The sequence below is a fragment of the Pteronotus mesoamericanus genome, unplaced genomic scaffold, assembly GCF_021234165.1.
Source record: "Pteronotus mesoamericanus isolate MK-2021 breed Mesoamerican mustached bat unplaced genomic scaffold, CSHL_Meso_final contig_121, whole genome shotgun sequence".
NCBI classification, from domain to species: domain Eukaryota; kingdom Metazoa; phylum Chordata; class Mammalia; order Chiroptera; family Mormoopidae; genus Pteronotus; species Pteronotus mesoamericanus.
The window spans coordinates 2,475,088-2,500,925 of NW_026555046.1; the positions used below are offsets into that span (position 1 = coordinate 2,475,088).

A 25,838-nucleotide genomic window follows, 5' to 3' on the forward strand; every position below is an offset into this window, starting at 1 on the left:
GAATTCCTCTGCTTCCGTTCACAGTGGAGCTCAGCTCCTCGGTGTCCCGCCTCAGAGGATGCAGAAGGCAGCCCCAGGGTGCAGCCAAGAGCTCAAGCACCAGTGCCAGGACGGTGTTAGTGCCTGAGGCAAAGTAGGGTTACGGGCCACCACCCCAAAAGCTGAGTGGGCCACAAGCAACCCCAGCACCCCAGTCACTTCACCGTTTAAAGAGAGCTCCCGGCTGGTCATGCAGAAAGTGGTGGGCAGGCCTGACCAAATCCTTTAGAGAGTGGGCATGGGGTTCTCTAAAGCAGAGCTCCAGCTCTTCAGTCTTAGGGCTTCCGTGGGAACCGGGCTGGTACTGGACTTCTGCGGTGGGGCCTCAGACCTGCTGGGCAGTCCCCTCCAGACCCAGCACCAGAGCCCCTACGACCAAAGGGGTCAAGAGCCACTCGAGACACCATCAGGTTTCTGCTGACAGGAGTGGGGTCACTCAAACCCCTGCCCCGAGTCACCACCCAGCAGGAAACGCCATGGTGGAGGTTGGGGCCTAAGCAGTCCCCTAGACGGAGGCTCACTAGAGACTGGGGAAGTTTAGCACCAGCCCTGGGGAGCCTGAGGTATAGGACACTTCAGCTTTTGCTCCGTCCTGAGCTCCCAGTTTTTTCTGCTGTCGTTTGTCTGGACCCATCTTGCTTCCTGCTCACCCAGGGTTCCGCTTCAGCTCCTTACTGGCTTGTGCCCTGGCAGGGAGCAGGTCCTCCCTGAGACTTGAAGCCAGGGAGGCCGTTTCATCCACCTGGCAGGCCTGGATCCTGAGCTGCTCCTTTCCTGACAGGGCTGCCCTGGAGGCCTGAGGAATCAGGCCTGAGCTCAGAACCAGACGGGTGTGAGGGTGGGAGGAGAAGGGGATGGAATCCTGGCTGAGAGAGGCCCTGCAGGGCTGCTCTCATCAGCACCGTGTGCGGGGGTGCCCCACGTGGGCCTGCAGAGCCTCCCGGATGCCTCGTTGCCAGTCTCGGGCCAGCTGTGCGGGGGTCACTGAAGCCTGGGAGCAAGGTTGCCGGGTCAGTCTTCTCTCTCAGGTGCCCTGCCCAGCCACCCTCCTCGCTGCATGACCAGGCCTGGGGCCTGCTGGGACTCACCTGGTTCTGCACGCCCAGCTGGGCTCCATAGAGCAGGAGTACCTTCATGGCTCTGTAGTGGCCGTGCCGCACAGCCTCGTGTAGAGCTGTGTCCCCTTCCTGCCAAGAAAGGAGACACTGATGCTCTCCTTCCTGGGAGCATGCCCATGCCCTTACCTGCTCCTCCTTCCCCTACAGGCATGCATCTCCTAAACTCAAGGGTCCCTATGAGATGCAACCAGGGGAGCAATGGGAAATGTAGCTCATCCCAGGCCAGCTCCCTGACCCTGTCCTAAGGCCCCTTTTCTCTGATTTCCCAGCGATCCAAGGCAGCCCCACTTAGGCTTTCCTATTGTTTCTTCGATACTATGCCCTTCCTTGTTTCACTGCCCCCAGCTTTTTAAGAGAGAGAAAAGGGATGTCATCCTCCTAACTTCCCCAGTCATAGGAAGGGTTGGGTTGGCAGGTGCTGTTCCCTGAGCTCAGGTGCCATCGGTCACTCCCTCACTAGAGCTGCCCCAAATAAGTGCTCACCTTGTCCTGTGCGTCAATGTGGGCTCCACATGCGATGAGGTGCTCCAGGCACTCACAGTGCCCTGTGCGCACGGCCACGTGCAGGGGGGTGCTCCAGATCTAAGGGTGTGAGTGAGAATGTGTCCAAAGAGCTGTGTTTCATCCAGGAACAAAGTCCGTTCCGTGCACTGCTCACCTGCTCCTAACAGGCTGCCCCACTGTGTTGTGCTCTCACCTTGTCCCGGGCATTGACCTGGGCTCCGTGGTTAAGCAGCTGCTTGAGGATGTCCAGGTGTCCTCCACGACAGGCCCAGAACACAGGCGTCCTGTCCAGCTGCAAAACAAAAGCACTGAAGCCCTGACATGCTGTATGCCAGGTAGAGCCTCTGCTGGGAGAATGAGCCTTCCCTGATTCTCACCAAGTCGCGAGCGTCCACAGTGGCCCCTGCCTCCAACAGCCTGTTCACGAGCTGGCTGTGACCCTTCAGGCAGGCCCAGTGCAAGGCTGTGCGGTGGAGCTGGAGGGTGGAGACAGGAGGTTACTGTATTTGTGCCATGTATAACGCGCACCCATGTTTTTGGCCCAAGTTTTCAGGAAAAGTTTTATTTTGAGATACTTTTTTTTTTGTATTGTAAAGGAGTTTTAGCATTTATTTTTGAACATGTTACGGTACAAGAAATTTTATGTAACAAATAATTACAAAACACAAGAACAGATACAAGGTATTTCAGGTACTACTGCTGTATGATGTACATCCTTATCTTTCTCTCAAACATTTGGGCCCAAAAGTGCACATTATACGCAGCAAAATACGGTAAGTGGAGGGAACATGGCCACCCCTAGAGGTCCCGCCCTGATCCCATTCCCAGATTTGGCGCCCTGAAAAGAGCTGCCTGTTCCCTAATCATGCAAAGGGCCCCTTCCTCTGGCTCAGGAGGCGCCAGGGGTTCGTGCCAATAAAACAGAAAAGCACCCCAAAGACAGCCCCCCAGCAGCTTCTGAGCTGCGCTCCAATTTGCTCCACCCTTGCTACCTTGTCCTGGGCATTAGGGTCTCCTCCATCTGTCAGGTATTTGTCAATCAGGGCCTCCTGGTTCTCAGCAGCTGCCTTCAGGAACATCTCCAGGTCCACAGGCTCCAGCTGGGCCTGGGGCTGTGGCTGGATAAGTTAAGGACAAAAGTCCACAAACGGCCTCAAGAGACGTCACCACTTCACTAGTCACACCAGGTGGTCCCCACAGAGACGCTGTCAGCTTGTACAAATGATAGGTTTTGACAAATCCTCAGGAGATTCTGGCTGAAGAGCTGTTTGGGTAGGGGAACTCTGGGTTGACTTGTGTCCCCCAAGTTCATACGTTGAAGTCCTAACCTCCAGAACCTCAGATTGTGACCTTACTTGGAAATGGTCATTGCAGCCGTAGTTAAGATGTCCTACTGGAGCAGGGTGGGCCCTAATCCAGTATAATTGGTGTCCTCACAAAAAAGGAACATCTGGAATCAGACATGCACACGGAGCACGGAGAATGCCAGATGAACATGAGACAGAGACTGGGGTGATGTGTCCACAGGTGAAAGACCAAACTTCGCCACCAACGCCCAGGAACTCGGACAGGCCTGGGCAGACCCTCGCTTTACAGCCTTCAGAGCTGTTTAGGCCCCCAGCAGCCCCAGCAACTGAACACAGGGTGGGGGCTCCAGGATGGACTCCCGGCTCATCAGTTGCTGCTGTGCGAATGTGGCTAGCAGCGTCCACTGTTCCCCAAGTCCTCCCCCAGACTCAGAAAGCTCTTCCTCAAGAACTCAAGCTTTAGGGGTGTGCGCCCCTCACCAACCCAGCTTCTCACCCACCTCAACCACGGGCTCAGGTGCCCTGGGGGGGACTCTGCGCTTCAGTCGCTTTTCTCTTCGTCTTTGAACCAAGTTTTCCAAGTCAGCCAGAGTGTCCAGGTTAAGTCTGGAACTCTCAAATCTCTGAAGCTGGGGCAAAAGATGAAAGACCATGCCAGCCATTGCCCACAGGTTATGGGGTCCTGGGGGCAGGCTCTTACTCTAACCCGCATCTTCTTCATCCAGAGCAGAACCACCAGCTGCTCTGGCTGCCACCCCTGCATTACTCACTCTCCTCTTCTCTTCTCCTCCCTGTTTCTGCCTTTCCTGGGCCACGGCCTCATGGGGTCCCAGCCTCCAGTTGCCTGGCCAGGCTCCAGGATCAGGAACTCCACATCCACATCCCAACACTTTCCTTTCTTCTCTTTCTCCGCTTGCCTGTAGGAACAGGATAAGGATAAAGAAAACTATGAGTCCTTAGAGAACCTAGCTGTGCAGTTGGGGGGTTTGCGGCGGGGGGGGGGCGGTCCTGACAAGAACTAACCAACATAGGTCAGTGTCCTGGTCTGAGGGCTTGGCCTGGCCCTTCACCAAGTTCATGGTGCTAGGGTTGCTGCTGGCTCTCAACAACAGCCATCCTGTCCTGTCAGCAAGGGCACAGAGCTGGGGGTATGACCCAACATCTATTTCTACTCCTGGGCATATGACTACTCCTGGGCATATGACACCTGAGCTTCCCTCAGGCGTTGCTGCCCTCACATTCCTACCAGATCATGCCACACTGCCGCCTGACCCCAAGCTCAGAGGGACAGAGGAGATGCTACCTGGGTAAAAGTCTGAGTGGCTCGGTTCAAGTTTTGGCTCTTCACAAAGCTGTGTCTTCATCGGTAAAATGGTGTAGAACTAGCACTTGACTCACATTGCTGTGCTGGGGCAGAGCCTGCCACCTAATGCTACACACAGCCTGTTCTTCCAGCCCCTCCCCCCGAACATCAGAAGCTGGGAGCACCAAGGAAGGAACATGTCGAGGGGAGAGAGAGGTTGGGACAACAGGATGTCAGGGCCTGGGGCTTCCAGCCGCAGAGAACTGTATTCCCTTTCAAAGCAAATACTGGCAACCTAACACTTCCTGGGGCCTGCAGTCCCTCCTGCAGAGGCTGTCCTAATCTGGGGCCCGCTGGCTGGCCCTTGTGACATCCTGTGCCTCCTGTGTGCCCCCTCACCAAAACACATCCCCAACTGTCACTGGTGTTGCTGTTTCTCTCAGTTCCTAGGGGACTGGAGAGCACCCTTCTCCCTCCCCAACTAAGGCATCCAGACTCCTGGCCCATTTCCAGAGCATTGGCTATCCTGACAGTTGAGCTAAACCAAGACCCAGCCACAGTCATAGTTCCCAGGGGAACCTGCCATTTCCTGCTCCTCTTTAGCCATCACGGTCAAGGGCAAAACTTACTAAACTCCGGGATTTTCACGCCGCCATCAGCCAACATCTTGCATCATCAGTTTCCTTCTCTTGCTCCCTAACCTCACACTCACCACTTCCACGAGAACCAGGCAGACAGATGAGAAGATTCTGCTCCAAAACTCGATCCTTAGACCACAGAAGCAGCTGCCTTCCCTCCTTGTTTTGCTGAGACAGTCTGGGGGTCCCTAGATGATTGCCTGACCTCCCACCCCTCTTCCCATGTCCTTACCAACTGCTGGACACTGACGACGTCCATGGTCCCCCCCTCCCATTCTCCAGTCCAGTCCCCAGTGACGAGAGCTGAGCTGTCAGCCCTTTTATAGGCAAACTGTCTCCTGGGGACAGAAGGCAGGCGAGGCTTGCGCCTGGGCCAGATGACACTGTGGTTCTGTAATGCTCACCAAAATACCAGTGTGGGCCAGCAGCCATGCAGGCAGTAGGTGGAGCTGTTCTGAGCTGAGGCAGGTGCATCCTCGGACACCCACTATCCTGCCCCAGTGCCACCCCACACCTGCTCCTGAGTAATTCCCCATAGACCCGTGTTTTAGGGTGCCGGGGCCACTGGCCCAGATTCAGGGGGAGATAGTTCCCACTTCACTCAGTTCAGACACCACTTAGGAAAGTCTGATGTGAGCCTCCACGTGGCTGTAGGTCTGGCCACCAGAGACCCTGAAAGGCCCAGCCCAACTGCCCTAGTGAAAGGAGAGGACAGAATTGTAGGGGACCTGGGAAGGACAGGCCCAGGAAGCAGACTTCTGCTTCAGAAACCCTCATGGCACCTACAGGAGAAATCAGGCTTCAAGGGATTTCGTAGCTCCCAGCCATTGTCAAGGCTGCCCCCCACTCTGCCCCCACTTCTCCCTCACCACTCTGAGAGCCAGCATATTAACACCATCAGGGGCCAGGTCCAATCTGTCATCAGCACCTTGGCCTTTGAAGACCCTTCTATGTCCCACATGCATGTCTCTACGGGGTGCTGTCCTGGTGTGGGACAAGCCTTTCCATAGAGGTTAGAGTGACAAATACAGGTCCAAATACACCACATTAACCATTAATCCAGTCACAAAGCAACCTGTCACAAGCCCCAAAGTCAAACTTCCTAATCGTGGGGTGTGCCAGCATGCCCTTCAACCAGCTGTGCCTTGAATTCTTAACCTTTGAAAGGAAATCTGATAGCCAGTAAATAAGACTCCATAATGGGAGCAACATGAGCAGTGATGACAAAGGAGAGGGAGGGGGAAATGTAGGCCGAGGACAGCCCAAGGCCCTGAAGGGCTGTCAGCGGTCCCACCTACAGCTGGCTGGCTAATGGGTCAGTGCTTGCCCGTTCCGAGACCAGGGTGTCTTAAAGCAGCTCAGTCTTTATGCTGCACGGTATCCTGTCAAAGGTGATTTCTTGCCTTTCCTTATGAAGAAGGAAAGGGTTTCCTAGACCTGAGTGAAGGTGAACAGACAAGAAAAAGACTGGCTCTGGGCGCCACTGCCAGCCTGGGCGCCGCCGCCGCTGGCCATGGACTCACATTCCTCTCCCTCAGCATTCCCTAATGGGTTTCATCTGAAACTCTAAGCAGAAAACTTGTTTCTTCCACATGAAACTAACTGGTTTTAACTCTGACTTATAATTAAATTACTCCTTGTAAAAAATGCACATATAATGAATAAGGCTCAAGAAGACCCCCTTTACTATCCACTCTAGCCACAGTGGCCCTAGGGAACCACGGTCACCAGTTTGCTATATTCCCTCCTGACTTTGTTCCTGTAATTTTGTGTCTGTACATGTTTCTACAGACATGTTTTAAGAGGCATCATACTTTGATCACAACTCAGCACACTTCCCACATTAGTATAGACCATTCCACTGCATTGCATTCAGATAATATGTGGACCAGAACGTAACTATTTCCCTATCAGGGAGCACCCTGGTTTTTTCTTTTCTTTTCTTTTCTTTTTTAAACATTATACCCCAGGCTCTAATGTGCATCTTTGTAAATGCCTCTAAATAAGCATCTTTGTAGATATGAATATTTCAGTAGGTAGCTACAGAGAAATCAAATTATTGGCCCTGTTCATTTAAATGTTAATAAACATTGCCAAACTGCCACCTATGGTGGCTGTACCAATTCCGATGAACAGATACCAACAAAGTTAAGACAAATGACAGTATGAAAGGAAAAAAAAATACACATAAAACACAGAATCAATATCCAGAATACATAAACAACTCCCATAAGTCAATAAAAAAGAAAAATTTTAATGGGCAAAGGATATGGACAGAAAGCTCACAAAAGACAGGTGTCAACCTCATAAGCAGCAATTCAAACTAAAAAAAGGAAGAGCACTTTTAAATATATCAGAGTATTAAAATGAACAAAATTATGGTAAAAAACATGCCGATCAGGTTTTGAGGAAGTGGGTATTCTAATATCCTGCTTGCAGCATGCCAGGAACTCTCTCCAGTGCACCCCATATACTCAAGCATCTAATCCCCATAGTGATTTTGAGGTGGCCCCTATCATAATCATTCTCATCTTGTAGGTAAGGAAATGGGGACAGACAGGTAAAGTGACTTTTACCAAGGTTCTTAGGCTAGCAGAAGCTTTCAATTTGTTATATTGTCCATGGTTTCTTCTAATATTTACAGTTTCATGTTTTTCAATTTAGGTCTTTAATCTACTTGAAATTTTGGGCATGGGATTAGGTAAGGCTATAACTTTTATTTTTTTCAAATGAGTAGATGTTTCCACATGAATTAATTTAAAAGAGGACCATCTGTCCAGGCTCAAGCACTTGCGGCCCCTGAATCTCCTCCCTCACTTCAGTGGCCAAAATTGGGCTCTTCCTGGGTCTTCGGGCCTTGGTTTCCCACCCTTCAGCATGGACGCTGACCAAAGCTGTGGCCTGGAGACCCAGTCTATATCTCATTGCATGGCAGCCTGAGACAGAAGGTGGTGAGTCAGCTGGCCAGCAGGTCCTGCAGGCCACTGTTGCAGGGCAGCAGGTCACATGCCAGTCGTGCCTTCCGATCCCGGACAGCCTTCAGGGCTGGGCTGTGCTGCAGTAGGAGGGAGCAGATGTCCACGTGGCCCTTCTCAGCAGCCTGTGGAGAGAGCAGGCTGAATAAAAAGTCATACCCTTACTGGGCCCTGCTCTTTCTTGCTCTGCTTCTGGGGTTCTTTTTGTCCCCATGGAAATGGAGATACTGGCTGTTTGAGTAGACTTCCCCTTATTCCTATAAAATCCCATGACTTGTATGCAGATGGGCAGAGGACTCTAGTGACATTCTGGCAGTTAGCTTAAATTTTTGGTTCTTTGTTCAGTGGCCATTCTTCTTTGTCCAGGCTGCATATTAAAGACAAGTACAGAACCTTGAGTCTCTAAGTGTCTTTTACAAACATTCAGATCACCTACAGGGTGCTGGGCACCATGAACACAGTAGACATCAGACGTGGCCTCTGCCCTCTGGGAACTTTCAAATGAGCAGAGAAAAATAGGCCCAGGTTCCCCCCTTTCTCCTCTTCCCTTGGATTTCTCAATTTCTAACCTATCTCCAAAATATAACAGAGTTAAGTGATTTACACAAATGATCTCATTTAACTTTCACAGTAACCATGAGAGGTGGGAACTATCATTATTCCCATTATATATATGAAGAAAGTGCGGCTTATAAAAGTTAAACAACATGCCTTAGGTCACAAAGCTAGTGTGGCAGCTTGGGGATTCCAAAGCAGGTCTGTCTGACCTCAAAGTCTGAACTCGTTCTTCAATTGTTTTTGGATTTTATTTATTTTTAGAGAGAGGGGAAGGGAGGGAGAAAGGGAGGTAGAGAAACACTGATGTGCGAGAGATACATCAATCTGTTGACTCTCACGTGCCCCCAGCTGGGGACCTGGCCCACAACCCAGGCATGTTCCCTGACTGGGCATCGAACCAGTGACCTTTTGGTTTGCAGGCCAGCATTCAATCCACTGAGCCACACCAGCCATGGCAAAGTCTGAACTCTTAACAACTGTTATTCCACTGTATTTCCTACTTCTCCCAACAGACAAATTGATAATTACAGGTATTTTTGAGAGGTATCAAAATTAGTATTAGTAGCAACCATTATCTCAAATTTGAATCCAGATCGTTTTTAGCAGGTACTCTTGATATGTACAGACCCAGGTTCTCAGTTCTGTTGCCTCAATTCAGGCAGTGGTATATTGTGAGCAACTCTGAGATGCATTCCAAGTAATTTTTTACCAAAAATAAATAAATAAAACCCAATGTTCGCAAGCAGTTTATTTATTTATTTATTTATTAGCTTTTTACGGTCAGCATTTTAAATTATTATTATCTTTCTTTATCCTCACCCAAGGACATTTTTTCATTGCTTTTAGAGAGAGAGGAAAGTGAGAGAGAGAGAGAGAGAGAGAGAGAGAGAGAAATATCAATGTAAGAGAGAAACACAGATCAGCTGCCCTCTCATATACACCTCAACCAGGGATCAATCCTGCAACCTGGGTATGTGCCCTGACAAGGAATTGGACCCACGATCTTTCAGTCTACAAGACAGTGCTTCAACCAACTGAGCCACACTGGCCAGGAAATAAGTAATTTATTTTTTAAAGAAAGAATGAGAGGTCTAAGATGGCAGTGGTGTAGGAAGACGTAGAACTTGCCCCCTCCCATGAGCACACTGAAATATATGCCCACACATAGAGAGAGCAATTCCTTCTAAGAAAAACAACTGAGGGCAATTGAACAATTTCTGTACAACAAATGATAGAGTGAAACTGTTCAGAGAAAGCTGGGGAACCGTGGGAGCCCTCCAGTATCTGCGGAAATTCTCCAAGGTCAGAGTGCCAGTGAACACCATTGTTTGCATTCCCCTACACCTCTGTAGGGCAGGCAGGAGCTCTCTCCAGGTACTCTGGCCTACATGTACGGTCACTGCAGTATGTTCCCAACCACATCACCCACAGCCCATTTCAGCTCTGCACAAAGGGAGCAAGCAGGATCAACATGGCATTGTCACATGCACCTGGCCTCCCCATATGGAGCTGCTCTAGCCTGGCAGGCCAGTGCCGGGGGTACTAAGAGCACCTGCCTGGCTCCAATGGCTTGTTAAAACCACCCAGCACACACAGCCTACACAGAGGTCACTTCTACACAAAGCTACTTTTTCAAGACTGGAAAAGGTAGTTATTTTGTCTAATTATATAAATTAGAACGTCAAACGAAATGAGAACATGGAGGAATATTTCTTAAGTGACAGAACAAGGAAAACACCCAGAAAAAAAGTCCTAAATAAACAAGATAAATAATTTATCTGATAAAGAATTCAAAGAAATGGTTATAAGGATGCTCACTAAACTTCAGAGTAAAATAGAGGAACTTAGGGAGAACTTCAACAAAGAAAAAGAATAATAAAGAACCAAGCAGCTCTGATTGGTGTGACTCAGTTGGTTGGGCAGCGTTCCACAAAGTGAAAGGCTGTTGGTTTGATTCCTTGTCTGGGCACATGCTTGGGTTGCAGGCCAAGTCCCTGGTCAGGGCACATATGAGAGGCGGCAGATCAATGTTTCTCTCTCACATTGATGTTTCTATCCCTCTCTCCCTCCCTTCCCCTCTCTCTAAAAATAAATAAATAAAATCTTTTTTTTTTTAAAGGAAAAGAACCAAGAAGACCTGAAGAATACAATAACTGAAATGAAAAATACATTAGAAGGAATCAACCTCAGATTAGCCAATATAGAAGAATGGATCAGCAAATAAATAATATACATAAACCACATGGTAACCATAAATCAAAAACCTACAAAAGGCACACAAAAAAAATAAAGAGAAAGGTACCCAAACAAAAGAATAAAGAAAACCAGCAAACCACAAGGGAAGCAATCAAGAGAAGAAAGGAATAGAGAGGAACTACAATCAAAATAACAAGAAAAAGGAAATAAGTACTACTTATCAATAATGACTTTAAAGGTATTAAATGCTCCAATAAAAACACATAGATGGCTGAATGGATTAAAAACCATGTCTATATGCTCCTGACAAGAGACTCACTTGAAACTGACAGGCACATACAAGCTGAAAGTGAAGGGATGGAAAAAGATACTTCATACAAATAGAAATGAAAAGAAAGCTGGAGTAGGAATGCTTGTATTAGACTGAAGAGACTTCAAAACAAAGAATGTAAAAAAAAGACAAAGAAGGTAAAAAATACTACATAATTATAAAAGGGTCAATTCAAGAGGAGGATATAACAGTCATAAATACCTATGCACCCAACTCAGGAGCATCTAAATACATAAAGCAACTATTAATGGACATAAAGAAAAATATATACCGTAATACTAAAATAGTAGGAGATTTTGATACCCTACTCACATCAATGGAGAGAGAGTTCTGACAGAAAATTAATAAGGAAATAATGGCCTTAAATGTCACATCACACCAGATCAACATAATAGATATTTTTAGAGCATTTCATCCAAAAACTGCATTATATTTTTTTTCAAGTGCACATGGAACATTCTCCAGAATAGACCACATATTATGCAACAAAACAAGTCTCAATAAATTCCAGAACATTCAAATCATATCAAGAATCTTAACTAACTACAGTGGCATGAAACCAGATATCAACAACAGGAAGAAGGCCCCTGGCTGGCGCGGCTCAGATGACTGATCACTGGCCTGTGAACTGAAACAACAGTAAGAAGGAAACGGGAAAATGCACAAATACGTGGGAGCTAAACAACATGCTATTAAACAGGAAATCAGTAACCACCTTGTGACAATTGAATATGAAAACACAACTTTCCAAAATTTATGGAATGTAGCAAAAGGGAGGTTTATAGCTATACAGGTTTACATCAAAAAACAAACAAAAATTCCCAAATACTGGCCAGTCAAGATGGTGGCACAGGCAGACATGGCTCGCCTCCTCGCATGACCACATCAAAATTACAACTAAAATATAGGACAGCCATCACTCAGAACCGTCAGATATCAAGTTGAATGGAAGTCTGACAACTATGGAACTAAAGAAACCACAGCCATTGAGACTGGTAGGAGAGGCGCAAATGCTGAATGGGCTGGTCTCTCCCCCATGTGTGGTTGTAAGGGTACTCATATCAGGAGGGCTATCTCAGGAGCGAGGGGTCCCAGCCCCACACCAGGCCCCTCAGCCCAGAGTTCCAGTCTCCAAAACTTCTGGCTGTAAAAACCAGTGCGGATTAAGTCAGCGGAAGAAACCACCGGAGCACCAAGCAGCTCCTCTTAGAGGGCCGACACACAAAATCACCTACTCAGACTCACTCCCTCTGAGCTCCAGCACTGGAGTGGCAGCTTGAAGGGCACCAGAGGCTGGGAGAGGCTGAAGTGTCTGGCACTGGGGCAAGCAGAGGCCATTGTCCTTTTTCTGATCCCTCCCCCAAGAGAACCACGGAGCCAGCAGGCTGGTGCCACATTTGAGACTCCACTAACCTGGCTAACACTGCTGGCCCCGCCTTGGAGACCCCTGATTATTCTGCCCCACCCAATTTACAGGCCCACCCAAGCTGCTTTTCCATATAAATGGCTGGTCTTGATTCATGCTTCACAACTTCCTAAATCCTATCAAACAAGCAACAGCCGGCCTCAGTGAGCTCCAGGCCAGGCACCAGCAGTAGCCAGAGAAGCGTCGCAGCTTGCCTTTGCCTGGGAATCTCCAAGCCCAGCCCAAGTAGCAGCCATCTCAGATTGCTTTATAGCTCATGCAGGGTGACCCTGGGCAAAACACAGGGTGGGGGCTGACCTTGGTCTGCACCACCCGGGGAAACCCCAGGGCCAGGAGACCCAGTGGACAGCTACAGACCACGTCAGAGCACCACCACCCTGCCCCTGCACAGCTGATCCGCCATGGAGGGCGGAGGTTGGTGGGGAGTTGTCACTGCCAGTCCTTGCAGCTGGCTGGCCTGGGCAAATCCCTCCCATTGACCTGCCAACAGCAACCAAGGCTCAAGTACAAGAGGAGGGCGTACTCAGCCCACACAGATGGTGCACCTCGAATACCTAGCTTGGGTGACAGGGGAGGCTGTGCCACAGAACCCTAGAGGACACTTACTACATTAGGCCATGCTACCAAGTCACGGAGTCATAGCAGCTCTACCTGATATACAGAAGCAAACACAGGGAGCCTGCCACAATGAAGAGACAAAGAAACATGAACCAAATGAAAGAACAGCCAGATGAAAAACAGGAGAGGAGAGGGATCCCAGAGGACCACCTTAGTTTATATAGCCCTGCAGTGTCTGAAGAGGAGGGCCGGGAAATTGAAAGACTAACAGGGAATGAAAAGGGCACAAAAGCTCAAGATAAACCAAAGGAGGGAAATGCTTACATCTTCCCTTGATGTGCACACAAGTGTAACATTTCATTGTTCAAGGATTTGCAGATATACTTACACTTTTGGCTTCCTAAAAATTAAGTTGGTCCTTGAAATGGCCTTTTATCCAATTTTTTTTATTGTGGTAAGAACACTTAACACGAAAGCTATCTTCCTAACCAATGTTAAAGAGTACCACACAGTATTGTCAACTACAGGCACAGTGCAGATCTCTGGAACTTCATCGCCTGCAAAACTGAAACTTCACACCCCTTGAACAGCAGCATCTCCTCACATCCCCACCTTGCAGTCTCTGGCAACCACCATTCCACACTCAGCTTCTATGTCTGATTAGTTTATGTGCCTCATATAAGAGGTATCATATAGCATAAAACAAAATAAAAACTGGTACATTTCTTTTAAAAATGTATCTACTGCTCTCAATGGGGTGGCTCAGTGGATTGAAGGTCCAAAGGGTCAAGGGTTTGATTCACAGTCAAGGCACAGGCCTGGGTTGTGGTCCAGGGGCCCAGAAGGGGGCGTGTGAGAGGCAACCACACACACTGATGTTTCTCTCTTTCTCCCTCTCTTCCCCTCTCTCTAAAAATAGATAAATAAAATCTTTAAAGAAATGTATCTACTAGTATCTAAATACCATTACAAAGTATTATGCCTACTCCCATTACCCATTAATAAAAGAACATGCATAATTGAACAGTTGGATGTAAAAAATTAAAAATAAAACAAGAACTTCATCTCTGTGGAACTAACATGTCAAGGTTGCTGTGTCTATATAGGAACCTTTCTGTCAGGTCACGTTTCTGGAGTTCATTTGTTTGCTGTGAACGTGTTAACCCTGAGGTCTCTTTGTTAGAAGCAGGGGCAATGCAGTCAGAACACTGACTCCCAAAGGTTTTCTCCTGGAAATAATCATCAATGTGTCTTGTCCTCAATGGCTGAGAACTAGTTGCATGAGGAGGGTGGAATATAGTCTGTAATAGGAGAGGTCCTTTAGAAGGACATATCTCTAATATGAAAGTTTGATCACTATGTTGTACACCTGAAACTGATATAATATTGTTTATCAATTATAATTAAAACTAATTTTCTTAAAAAAGCGAGCACAGATTTTTGGTGGATAGCAACACGTGTCAGCTATAGGTTCTGTTGCTGAATTATGCAGACAACTACTTAAATTTTCTTTTAAAAAGATTTTATTTATCTTTACAGAGAGATGAAGGGAGAAAGAGAGAGAGAAACACAGATCAGTTGTCTCTCATATGTGCCCCAATGGAAGACTGAACCGGCCACCCAGGCATGTGCCCTGCCTGGGAATTGAACCTGTGACCTTACACTTTGTGGGACGATGACCAACCCACTGAGCCACACCAGTCAGTGCTAAACTGTTCTACTTTAATATTCACATCCAGAATTTGTCCCACAAGCTACAGTTCAAGAATATTCTTTATTGTGCTCCTGCTTGTTTAAAAAATTCGGGGAAAAAAAGATAAACCGGAGAGGTAGGTAGAGGTCTCATAAACATGCTTAAGGACTTGGTAAAGCCCCTGAAAGAGTCTAAGGTATGGCATGATCAGAACTGCTTTTTAAAACCATCACTCGACCCTGGTTGGTGTGGCTCAGTGGATTGAGTGCCGGCCTGCAAACGGAAAGGTCGCCAGTTTGATTCCCAGGGCATGTGCCTGGGTTATGGGCTAGGTCCTTGTTTGGGGGCATGTGAGAAGCAACCAATCCATGTATCTCACACATATTGTTGTTTCTCTCCCTCCTTCTCCCTCCCTTACCCTCTCTCTAAAAACAAATTTAGCTCTGGCTGGTGTGGCTTAGTGGATTGTGCATTGGCCTATGAGCTGAAAGGTCGCTGGTTCAATTCCCAGTCAGGGCACATGCATGGGTTGCGGGCTGGGTCCCCAGTTGGAGATGTGCAACAGTCAACCAGATGATGTGTCTCTCATACATCAATGTTTCCCTCTCTTTCTCCCTACCTCTCCTCTCTCTAAAAATAAATAAATAAAATAAAATTTAAAAAATTAAATTAAATTTTTTAAGAAACCATTACTCTGGGGAAAATCAAGTGGGAGCAAGAAAGAAATAAATTTACTTACATATCCAATAAATTTGCATAAACCCCATCTCAAAGATGGAAAAACCTGGTCAAGATGGAGCTTGAGGTAAACAAGGCTCATCTCCTTGCACAACCATATCAAAATTACAAATAAACTATAGAATAACCATCATGCAGAACCATCAGAAATAAAGTTGAATGGAAGTCTGACAACTGCAGACCTAAAGAAACCACAGCCATCCAGACTAATAAGAGATGTAGAGATATGGATCAGGCTGGTCCCACACCAAGGTGTGGTGGATAAAAATTCAGGAAGGATATTTTGGGAGCGAGGAGTCCCAGCCCCACACCAGGCTCCACAACCCAGGGTTCCAGTGCCAGGAAGATAAGCCCCCATAACTTCAGCTGTAAAAACCACAGGAGTTTGGATTGGTGAAAGGAACTACTGGATTCCCAAGCAGTGCCTCTTAATGGCTGACCCTGGCTCAGGCTTCACAACTTCCTAAATCCTCTCACACAAGCAACAGTCAGCCTCAGCAAGCCTCCAGCCCCTGTACCTCTGGCTAAATGGCCCCAGACCAGGCACTAGTAGCAACCAGATTTGGATCACAGATTGGCTTCACCTGAGAACCTCCAAGCCCACCACAAGTAGCAGTCATCTGCAGACTGCTTTGTAGCTCATGCAGGGTGACCCTGGGCAAAACACAGGTGGGGGCTGACCTTGGCCTGCACCACCTGGGAAACCCCAGGGCCAGCGCACCGAGTGGACAGCTACAGACCACGTCAGAGCACCACCACCCTGCCCCTGCACAGCTGATCCGCCATGGAGGGCGGAGGTTGGCGGTGAGTTGTCACTGCCAGTCCTTGCAGCTGACTGACCTGGTTAATTCCCTCCCATTGACCTACCAACAGCAACCAAGGCTCAAGTACAAGAGAAGAGTGTACTCAGCCCACACGGAGGGTACACCTTGAATACCCAGGTTGGGTGATAGGGGAGGCTGTGCCACCAGATCCTACAGGACACTTACTATATTACGCCACGCTACCAAGACAGGGAGTCACAGCAGCTCTACCTAACATATAGAAACAAACACAGGAAGGTGGCAAAATGAGGAGACAAAGAAACATAGCCCAAATGAAAGAAGAGAGCGAAAGTCCAGAAAAAGAACCAAACAAAATGGAAGTGAGCGATTCATCAGATGCACAATTCAAAACACTGATTATAGGGATGCTCATGGAACAGAGCCAGGCAGAAATGAAGGATATAACAGAAATAAAGAACAGTAGAATGGATGAAGCTGAGAGTCTAATCAATGACTTGGAACATAAGGAAGCAAAAAACAACCAATTGGAACAAGAAGAAGAAAAAAGAATGAAGAAAAAAAATGAGGGTAGTATAAGCAGCCTCTGGGACAACCTCAAGTACACCAACATTCACATAATAGGGGGGCCAGAAGGAGAAGAGTAAGAGGTGGAAATTGGAAATCTATTTGAAAAAATAATGAAAGAAAACCTCCCTAATCTGGTGAAGGAAATAGACATGGAAGTCCAAGAAACACAGAGAGTCCCAAACAAGATGGATGCAAAGAGGCCCACTCCAAGACACATCATAATTAAAATGCCAAAGGCTAAAGACAAAGAGAATCTTAAAATCAGCAAGAGAAAAGAAGGTAGTTACCTACAGAGGAGTTCCCATAAGACTGTCAGCTGATTTTTCAAAAGAAACTTTGCAGGTTATGAGGGATTGGCAAGATATATTCAAACTCATGAAAAGCAGGGACCTTGCAGCCAAGATTGCTCTACCCAGCAGAGCTATCATTTAGAATTGAGGGCAGATAAAGAGTTTCCCAGACAAGGAAAAATCTAAAGGAGTTCATCATCACCAAACCATTATTATATAAAATGTTATATGAACTTATTTAAGAAAAAGAAGATCAAAACAATGAACAGTAAAATTGTAATAAATACATATGTATCAGTAATTGAATCTACAAAACGAACTAAGCAAACAAGAAGAATGGAGACAGAATCATGGATATAGAGAGCATTTTGCGGTTGCCAGATGGGAGTGGGGTTTGGGTGAATGGGTGTAGAGGTGAGGGAATTAAGAAGTACAAATTGGTAGTCATAGAATAGCCATGGGAATGTACAGTATAGGAAATGGAGTAGCCAAAGAACCTATGCATGACCCATGGGCATGAACAAAGCGGTGGGGATTGCCTGAGGGAGTGGGGAGTGCTGGGTGGGGGAGGGGCAAAGGGGGAAAAATTGGGGCAACTGTAATAACATAATCAATGAAATATATTTTGAAACAAAAAAAATGGGTAAAAATTATGCCTCAAGAGAGAGACCTAGAAGACTGACGGCCTAGGGTCAGGGGTTGAAGGGAAATTCACTTTCACAGCTTACCATCTTGTATGCCTAAAATTGTCTACCCCATGTAGGAATTTCTAGTGAGAAATGTAATGAAATGATTAGTCTAGCTATAGCACGGAGAGTGGACTACAGGGAAAGGCGAGAGCAGGTGTAAGTTTCAGGAGACAACTAGGGGGAAAAACATTCAGACATCATCAAAAGAAAGAAAAACAAAATGACACTACATTTAATTTCAGTGTACATGCATAGGATGAAAGGATGACACGCAAATTCGTAAACTGCTCCATATTTTTATGTAGTGCACAGGGAAAATGCTGGAAAATTACACATTAATCCCAAAGTGATGAAAGTGAACACTGAGATTAGAAATGATTTTTGTTTTCTACTTTATGCTTTTATGTTTTCCCCATGTTTCCTAAAGTGAACATGTGCCTTTTATAATGACCAAGAACAGGTTTTTGAAGGGGGAAAGCAGGCATACCTTATGTAGGCTGGTCATGCCATCGTCATCTACCAGCCTGGGGTTGGACCCATGTGAGAGCAGAAGCCGTGCAATATCAGTGTGCCCACAGTAGCTGGCCCGGTGCAGGGCGGTGGCACCCCCATGTGTCTGGGCATCACACTTGGCCCCATTTTCCAGCAGGAACTGGCACACTGCGTAGTGCCCATTGCGGCTGGCATAGTGCTGCAGGGAACAGAGACTGAGGTTGGACAGCAGAACCAGGCAAGTGACTTGGTGGGAGGGGGTGGCAATCGGCCCTGGATCCTCCAAGGGCTTTCTCCATCAGCTTTACGACCTGGGCAAATGTATTCATGTCTGGCATCAGTTTCCTCGATCATTTCTACCTCACAGAGTGTTATGGAAATGAAATTAAATAACTAATGTAAAGCACTTAATACTAATTTAAAAACCCAGGTTCATATGACACTGAAAAGAGAATCCCTGCCCTGACTGATGTGGCTCAGTGGGCTGGGTGTCCTCCCGCAAAGTGAAAGGTCAACAGTTCCATTCCCAGTCAGGGCACATGCCTCGGTTGCAGGCCAGGTCCCGGTGGGGGCGCGCAAGAGGCAACTGATGGATGTTTCTCTCGCACATTGATGTTTCCTCCCGCTCTTTATCCCTCCTTTCCCCTCTAAAAATAAAAAAATAAAACTGAGAGAGAGAGAGAGAGAGAAACCCTGCTGGGAGAGAAGAAAGGGAGAGAAGACAAAAGGTAAACTTGAATCCCCCTCAGATGCAGGGGTCCCTAAGCTGACCCCGTTCCTCCTAACTCACCAGAGCGGTGTAGCCAGCCAAGTCGGGCTTACTAGGGTCCACTGCCTTCTGGATTAAATACTTCACTCGGCCCAGGTCTCCATTCATGGCTGCTGACCAGATACCTGGGAGAGACAACCAAAGGACTAAATGATGCTGAATGAGGACTTTTAATGATTCCTTTACCTCTTGATCTCCATTTTTTCATCCAGTAAATTAGAGAGAAATGGGTGCCTGGTTAATATTCATTCAACAAATATTAACTGAGCACTTCCTAGGTGCTGGTGACGTAGATGTGAACCAGACGACAATGAGCTTGTTGACAAGGGTAGGGTGACTGGGCAGGGACAGAAATCCTTTCTCCCCACTTCAAACACACAAATGTTGAGTGATGTTTAAAATATTTGAGGAGTACAGGCTATGAGCAGCAGCAGCGTGGAGCTTGAGGGTCTCCGCCTGCAGCCTGCGTTCCACACCAGCCCTGGTCCTGGGGCCTGAGGGCAGGAGCCGCCCTGGCGGCTTTGCAACGGCCCTGATCTACTCTCAATTTGTAAATTCACAGAGAAACATGAATGGATAACAACAGAAAATGGTTTTGGAACAATGGGAACCAGAAATTTTGTACTGGAACATTTAGGAGATGTTGTTCACTGTAGTCTGCCTGAAATGGAGACAAAATTGAACAAACAACATGGGTGTGGAGCTTTGGAAAATCGGAAAGCTGCTAATGAACTCGATTCTCCTCTAACAGAAGTAACTGAAATTAATAAAGCTCTTGCGGAAAATCCAGGACTTGTCAACAACTCTTGTTATGAGGATGGTTGGCTCATCAAGATGACAGCTAGTAACCCTTCAGAACTAATGTACTAATGACTGGACATGCATAGGAGAAATACATAAATCTATTAGAGTGAAAAATGGGCCCCCCCCTAAATAAAGTAGTATGAAACAACATAATCTAGCATTGTTGTCTTAAATTAGTGGTAGCCAGGAGTTTTAAAAGAGCATCTTTTAGCCATACCAACGGGAAAAGAAACTATAACAATGCAATTAGAAGAAAATACCCCTTAATTTTATAATTATTGCAGATAAACACAATTTGCATCTTTTTTTTTTTTTTTACAATACCCTATGATTTTTAGGCTAGGCTACAGTTATAATATTCAGAATTCCTGAAATTATTTGTGGTGAAATACAGTTATAAAAATTATATATTTCAAGGGAAATATTATTATCTTAAGCATTATATAACATTGCAACTTGCTTACATCAGTCCCAGTATTTGGGTCAAAATACTTAGTGAACTTTCCATTGGAAATAACTGGCAGTGGAGAAAAGTTTTTGTTAGTTGTTAGTGTCAGATGATGAACAATACTATTTTAATTTAGCAATATACTGAATTTGCTGGTACTATTTTTATAGAGTGAAACAGCAGCCTTGAGGGAAAACAAGAAAGTTTAATAATAAAACATTCAACTTCTTCATTAAAAAAATAATAAAATAACATAAAATGAAATGTTTGAATATATAGGCAAATTCAAAAGCAAGAAAAGGACCCTGCTGGGTACCAGAACAAGGTGAGAACTACAGACAGTGGTGAGCAAGCACTGAGACTGTAGGATCCAAAGAACCCTCAGAACTAGACACCGACCTCAGAGGCTTAGAGTCCTATGCTTGAGCAGAGTCTGGAGCAAAGACTGCAGGCCTTGTGCATGGCAGGGAACTAGATAAGGCTCTCTGCAACAAAGCCGGGAGGGAGGTGGCACATCGTGGATAAACTGGGACTGAAAAATTCTCCAGTCTCCTACCCTGAGTAGCTGCAGGAAGCAAGTCACCATGCTCAGATCCTTTCCTCTTTCAGCAAATATTTACTGAATACTTACACTATGCATCTGGCACTATTCTGGGTACTAAGGGTCAGCTGAGGAAAAAAACCCTTTCCCCAAATTTTGGATTTAGGGAGCTTATATTCTAATTAAAGGAGACAGAAAAAAGAAAGACCCATATATGTATACGCACATACACATGAAATAAGTCAGGTGGTGCTAAGTGCTACAAAGAAAAATACCATATTTTGCTGTGTATAATGCACATTTTTGCCCAAACTTTTGAAGGAAAAATAAGGATGTGCATTATACATGGGCAGTACCTGAAATACCTTGTATCTGTTCTTGTGCTTTGTAATTATTTGTTATTTAAAATTTCTTGTACCATGTGTTCAAAAATAAATGCTAAAATTCCTTTTTAATACGAAAAAACCAAGTATCTAAATATAAATAAATAAATAAATAAATAAATAAATAATTGAATTAAAAAATTAAATCGATTTTTTTTTTCCCTGAAAGTTTGGGTCAAAAACATGGGTGAGCATTATACACAGGAGCACATTATACACAGCAAAATATGGGTAAAGCAGAGAAGGGGTATAGGTGGTGGTCAGGGATGGCATCTCTGATAAGGTGACATTTGAACAGAAACCTAAAGGAAATGAGAAACAGCACCATTTGAATAGGTGTGTGAAGACAGCAAAGGCAGAAAAAATCCTAAAAAAATCAAATGCAATAACCAATGCAACTTGGAAGAGTGGGACTTATATCTACCTACATTATCCTTAGAAAGCAAACCTCCAGTTTAAAATCTATCATAAAACTGATTGAGACAAGTGGACCCTATAAGGGCCAGGCAGGGGCAACTTTTAAAAATGACTCATGAGCCCTAGCTCAGTGTGGCTCATTGGTTGGAGCAATGTCCCATAGACCAAAGGATTGTGTGTGTGATTCCTGGTCAGGACACATGCCTGGATTGCCTGTTAGGTTCCCATTCGGGGCTTGTACAGGAGGCAACTGATGGATGTTTCTCTCTTACATCAATGTTTCTGTCCCTTTCTCTCTTCCTCCCTTCCCTTCTCTTTAAAATCAATAAGCATGTCTTTGGGTGAGGATAAAAAATATACATTAATTTTTAAAAAGTGCCCCATAAGAATGCTTCTATTAGCCAGCAAAAGTTGCGTGTGATAATCTCTTACAAAAGAGGTACACTTGCCCTGCACAGTGAGCTCAAAGATTAGAAGCTGGCAAACAAGCAGCAATCCACTGCCATGCAAGACATTCAGAAAAATGAGAAAATGCATGCTCCAAAACCTAGCGATCATGGTATAATCTAAAACTTAAAAACATTTGATGTATTCATGGAGATGAAGGAATGGAATCTACAAATCAACAGAACATTAGGGGGAAAGAGCAGGCAGATCTGAAACAAAAGTCAATAAATTAAAAAGTAGAATCATTAAAATAAAAAATAGATGATTCAACAGTACTGCAGACCCAGCTGAAGAGACAATTAATGATTTGGAAATCACTTGGAATGAGGAATAGTGAAGAGAAAAACATTAAAGAAGTAAAGAAACACAGAAGATATAATGTATCAAAATATGTCTAGTACAGGTTTCAAAAATAAGAAACAGAGAGAAACAGAATGGGAGAGAGGAAATGTTTTAAGAGGTACCAGCTAAGAATTATCCTGAAGTGAAAACAACAATGAATTCTCAGATGAAAAACTGCCAAGGAGGATTAATAAAAACAAATCCGGCGTGGTGAAATAACTGAATATCAAGAATAAAAAAGCTCTGACTGGTGTGCTCTCAGCTCGTTGGGCATTATCCCACAAATTGAAAGGTCACTGGTTTGATTCCTGGTCAGAGCACATGTCTGGATTCTGGGTTTGGTCCCCTGCTGGCACATGTACAAGAGGCAACCAATTGATGTTTCTCTCTCACATCAATGTTTCTCTCCCTTCCTTCTCCTCTCTCTAAAAATAAATACAATCTTTAAAAATAAAAATAAAAATGTTACCCAAAAGAAAAAATTCTCACTAAAGAATTATAATCAGATTATCAGCAGAATTCTTAGCAGCAGCAGGTACAAGAATGTAAAGTAATAATATTTCCAAAGGATTGAGGGGGAAAAATAACTGTCAATCTAAATTTTTATACCAGCTAAGTGACCCTTCAACTGCGTGTGGGGGGGGGGGGGGGGGGGGGGGAGCATGCCCACTGAAAAAACTATTAAAGGATATACTTCAGGAAAAAGAAAAATGAACCCAGAAGAAAGATATGAAGAACAGATATCCACACAACAAAAAAAGGATATTTTCAATGCATGCAAAATAAATAATAAATGAGCAAGCAAACAAAACACAGGCACACCTTTTATTGCACTTTACCTTGTGCCTCACAGATGTTTTGTATTTTACAAACTGAAGGGAAGACCCTCCACCAGCAAAAAGATTACAACTCGCTTTATTGAAATACTGCTCTTATAGTGGTCTGAAATCAAACCTGCAATGTCTTCGAGGTGTGCCCGTGATGTCAGATTGTAAAAATTGCTCTGATGAAAGCAAGGTGATTGATCTGCCAGAGTAACCTGGAGGCGAAGGGATCCTACTTTGCATAGGACAAGGTTACTTTCTCAACAGCAGCACGATTGACAGTGTGGGCCAGGTAATTCTGTTACGGGTCGAGGGAGCTGTACTGTGCATTGTGGGCTGCAAGCAGCATCCCTGATCTCTACCTACTAGAGGCCTGTAGCACCCTCCCAGTTGTAACAAATGAAGTATCTGTAGAGATTGCCAAGGGACAGAATTGTCCCAGCTGAGACCTACTAGTTCTCACTACGCGTGAGATCACTCGTGAGTTAAGGAACGGTGGGGAGAGGTGAAGGAAAGAAGGCAGGTGCGAGAAGTGTTATTTCTCCGGCCCCACGGGTAGGGAGACCATCGCCGGCCTCGAAGACCACCGTGGTTGTAAACAGCACAGCGGCTCAGAAAGGTTAGTTCCCCGCACTGTGCGGCAGCCTGCCCCGCAGCTCCATCCCCAGCATGGGCGCAGATCCCCAGGCGCCCCTCTGTGACACCCAAGCGACCCAAGCTTTCCTCCCTGCGCGCCGTTCGGCGTTTCCAGTGGCCGAGTTCGTGCCAAGGAGAGGACGGGGTCTTTGTGACCCGGGGCCTCGAGCCCCTGACCGCCGCGGGCCACCTCCGGCTCCGCCCCCGCCTCACCCCTCTCGAAGTCCATCTCGTCCAGAGTCTGCCGCACGCCCGAGTGAGTGCAGCAGAGACCGTCCGCAGAGCAACTGTGAGCCGCCATGCCGGCGCGGCACCGTCCGGCTGTAGGGAGGGCACCACCCAGCCGTCAGCGGGACCTGACGGGTCGGCGTCCACGGCCCCGACATCCAATCAGGCGCCCAACTCTCAGAGGGAGCCAATTGGGCGGCGGGGCGGGATCCAGGCGGCCCGCCTCTCGGGAGACTGCCACAAGGGGGCGCCCCATGCTCAGCGGTGGCTGCGTAGCTTAGGGGCGGGAGGAACTGCCTTGGCAAGGGGGCCCCGGAGGGGAGGGGCGCCAGGCGGGGCACCCCCGAGTCGCTCGCCAAAGCCCGCCCTCCAGGGGTCTGTCCCCTCGTCCCTGGGGCTCCCTGGGCAGGGAGGCACCGCCTACGGGTCCTTCTCCACCTTTCCTGCAGCACCCAAAGCCCAGGAAGGCGGCCCACCGCAGGCCACTTGGAAGGCCTCGGGACACTTTCCCCTCCTCCAGCACTTCTGGCCCATTTCGGCCCTTTTTTGAGTGTGTGTGCGCGCGCGCGCCCTGACCGGGAATCCAACCCGCACTTTTCGGTTCGCAGACCGGCGCTCAACCCACTGAGCCACACCAGCCAGAGATGGCCCGTTTCTTCAAAACCTGTGGGAGCTAGGTGCCACCAAGAGCAACGGTAAACCCAGAGAGCAAGGAAAAGGCGTTGGGTTGTGTGGACCCCCCCTCCCCGCCTCCATGCCATAATGGGCACCTAGGACACCCAGGGCTGCAGCCTCTTCTGGCCACAGCAGACCCCCAGACCAGTCAAGAGTACCGCACACTTCACTTCCACGGCCTATCTGTGGGCAACTTACACATTTCAGGCTAGTTCCTGTTTTTCTTATAATTGTATCTGTACCCTGCATCACTCCTTTCATAGGCTAGTGGCTTGGTGCGCACTGGGTGGCCCTGGGTAAAGTACCCTGTCCCACGAAGCTGAAGCATTCCTGGCAAGTAGAAGGCTAGAAATAACCTTTCCTCCCGCTAAGATCCTTGGGAACCCCAGCGTCACAGCTGGTGCGCACAATCTTAAGCGGCTTCCAGGAAGTTCACTTCCTTCCACCCTCATTCCCACTTCCCCTTCCCAGAGTTCTGGGAAGTCAGTTCCTTTTCTGCTTTGACTCCCAATTCCCCACCTTCTCCCTTGGGATAGAAGCCAAGGCGAGCTCCCAATAGGCCTTGGCCCTGGCCTGGTTCCCAGCCCCACAGCCAGCACTGTGGGAAAACATTGGAGTCTGGGCTGTCCCACTCCCGCAGAAGGGGAGCTGCCCCAGGGGAGTGGTCCAGCCTCACTTAGCCCACAGGGAGCCTTCCCTCTTGAGACCCAGGTTTTAGCCCAAATATCTCATCCCAGTCGGTTTTATTTTCTCCCTTTTATTTGTCAATATAAAAATACTCAAATATTTACAACAAATAAATATGTCAGGACACAATAAGTTACAGTTAGGAGCCCTCCTCCAGGGCTGGGAGAGGATATGCCATATCCATAGAATGCCCACCCTCTCCCCCCTCCCACCACACCTCTCCCCGCCCTGTGAGGGAGGGCAAGTGTAAAATATCACTGAACCCCAGGGCCAAGTGGGAGGCCCTTCCCCCCTTCCCCCAAACACACAGGAGGCTCCACTCCCTCCCCCGAACCCTGAAAACTTTCACAACCCTAGGAGCAGGACTAGGCCCACCCCAGGCCCTGCACCACCCAGGGGTACAGCACCCTGCCCAGCCCACCCCCGTATG

The 25,838-nt window shown here is 47.0% G+C and overlaps 2 protein-coding genes across 2 annotated transcripts; both read right to left on the bottom strand.

The window, feature by feature from the left end:
• Window positions 1-568: 568 nt before the first annotated feature.
• Window positions 569-5,199, bottom strand: ANKRD23 (ankyrin repeat domain 23). Its single transcript, XM_054586076.1, has 9 exons — window positions 5,142-5,199; window positions 3,739-3,885; window positions 3,469-3,597; window positions 2,654-2,779; window positions 2,039-2,137; window positions 1,855-1,953; window positions 1,641-1,739; window positions 1,128-1,226; window positions 569-1,030 (listed from the first exon to the last, which is right to left on the bottom strand). The coding sequence occupies exons 1-9, from the start codon at window positions 5,166-5,168 to the stop codon at window positions 935-937; spliced, it is 921 nt and encodes a 306-aa protein (XP_054442051.1). The 5' UTR covers window positions 5,169-5,199; the 3' UTR covers window positions 569-934.
• A 1,966-nt stretch (window positions 5,200-7,165) lies between these two features.
• Window positions 7,166-24,146, bottom strand: ANKRD39 (ankyrin repeat domain 39). Its single transcript, XM_054585467.1, has 4 exons — window positions 24,032-24,146; window positions 18,998-19,101; window positions 18,203-18,406; window positions 7,166-8,009 (listed from the first exon to the last, which is right to left on the bottom strand). The coding sequence occupies exons 1-4, from the start codon at window positions 24,117-24,119 to the stop codon at window positions 7,866-7,868; spliced, it is 540 nt and encodes a 179-aa protein (XP_054441442.1). The 5' UTR covers window positions 24,120-24,146; the 3' UTR covers window positions 7,166-7,865.
• Between the last annotated feature and the right edge of the window lie 1,692 nt (window positions 24,147-25,838).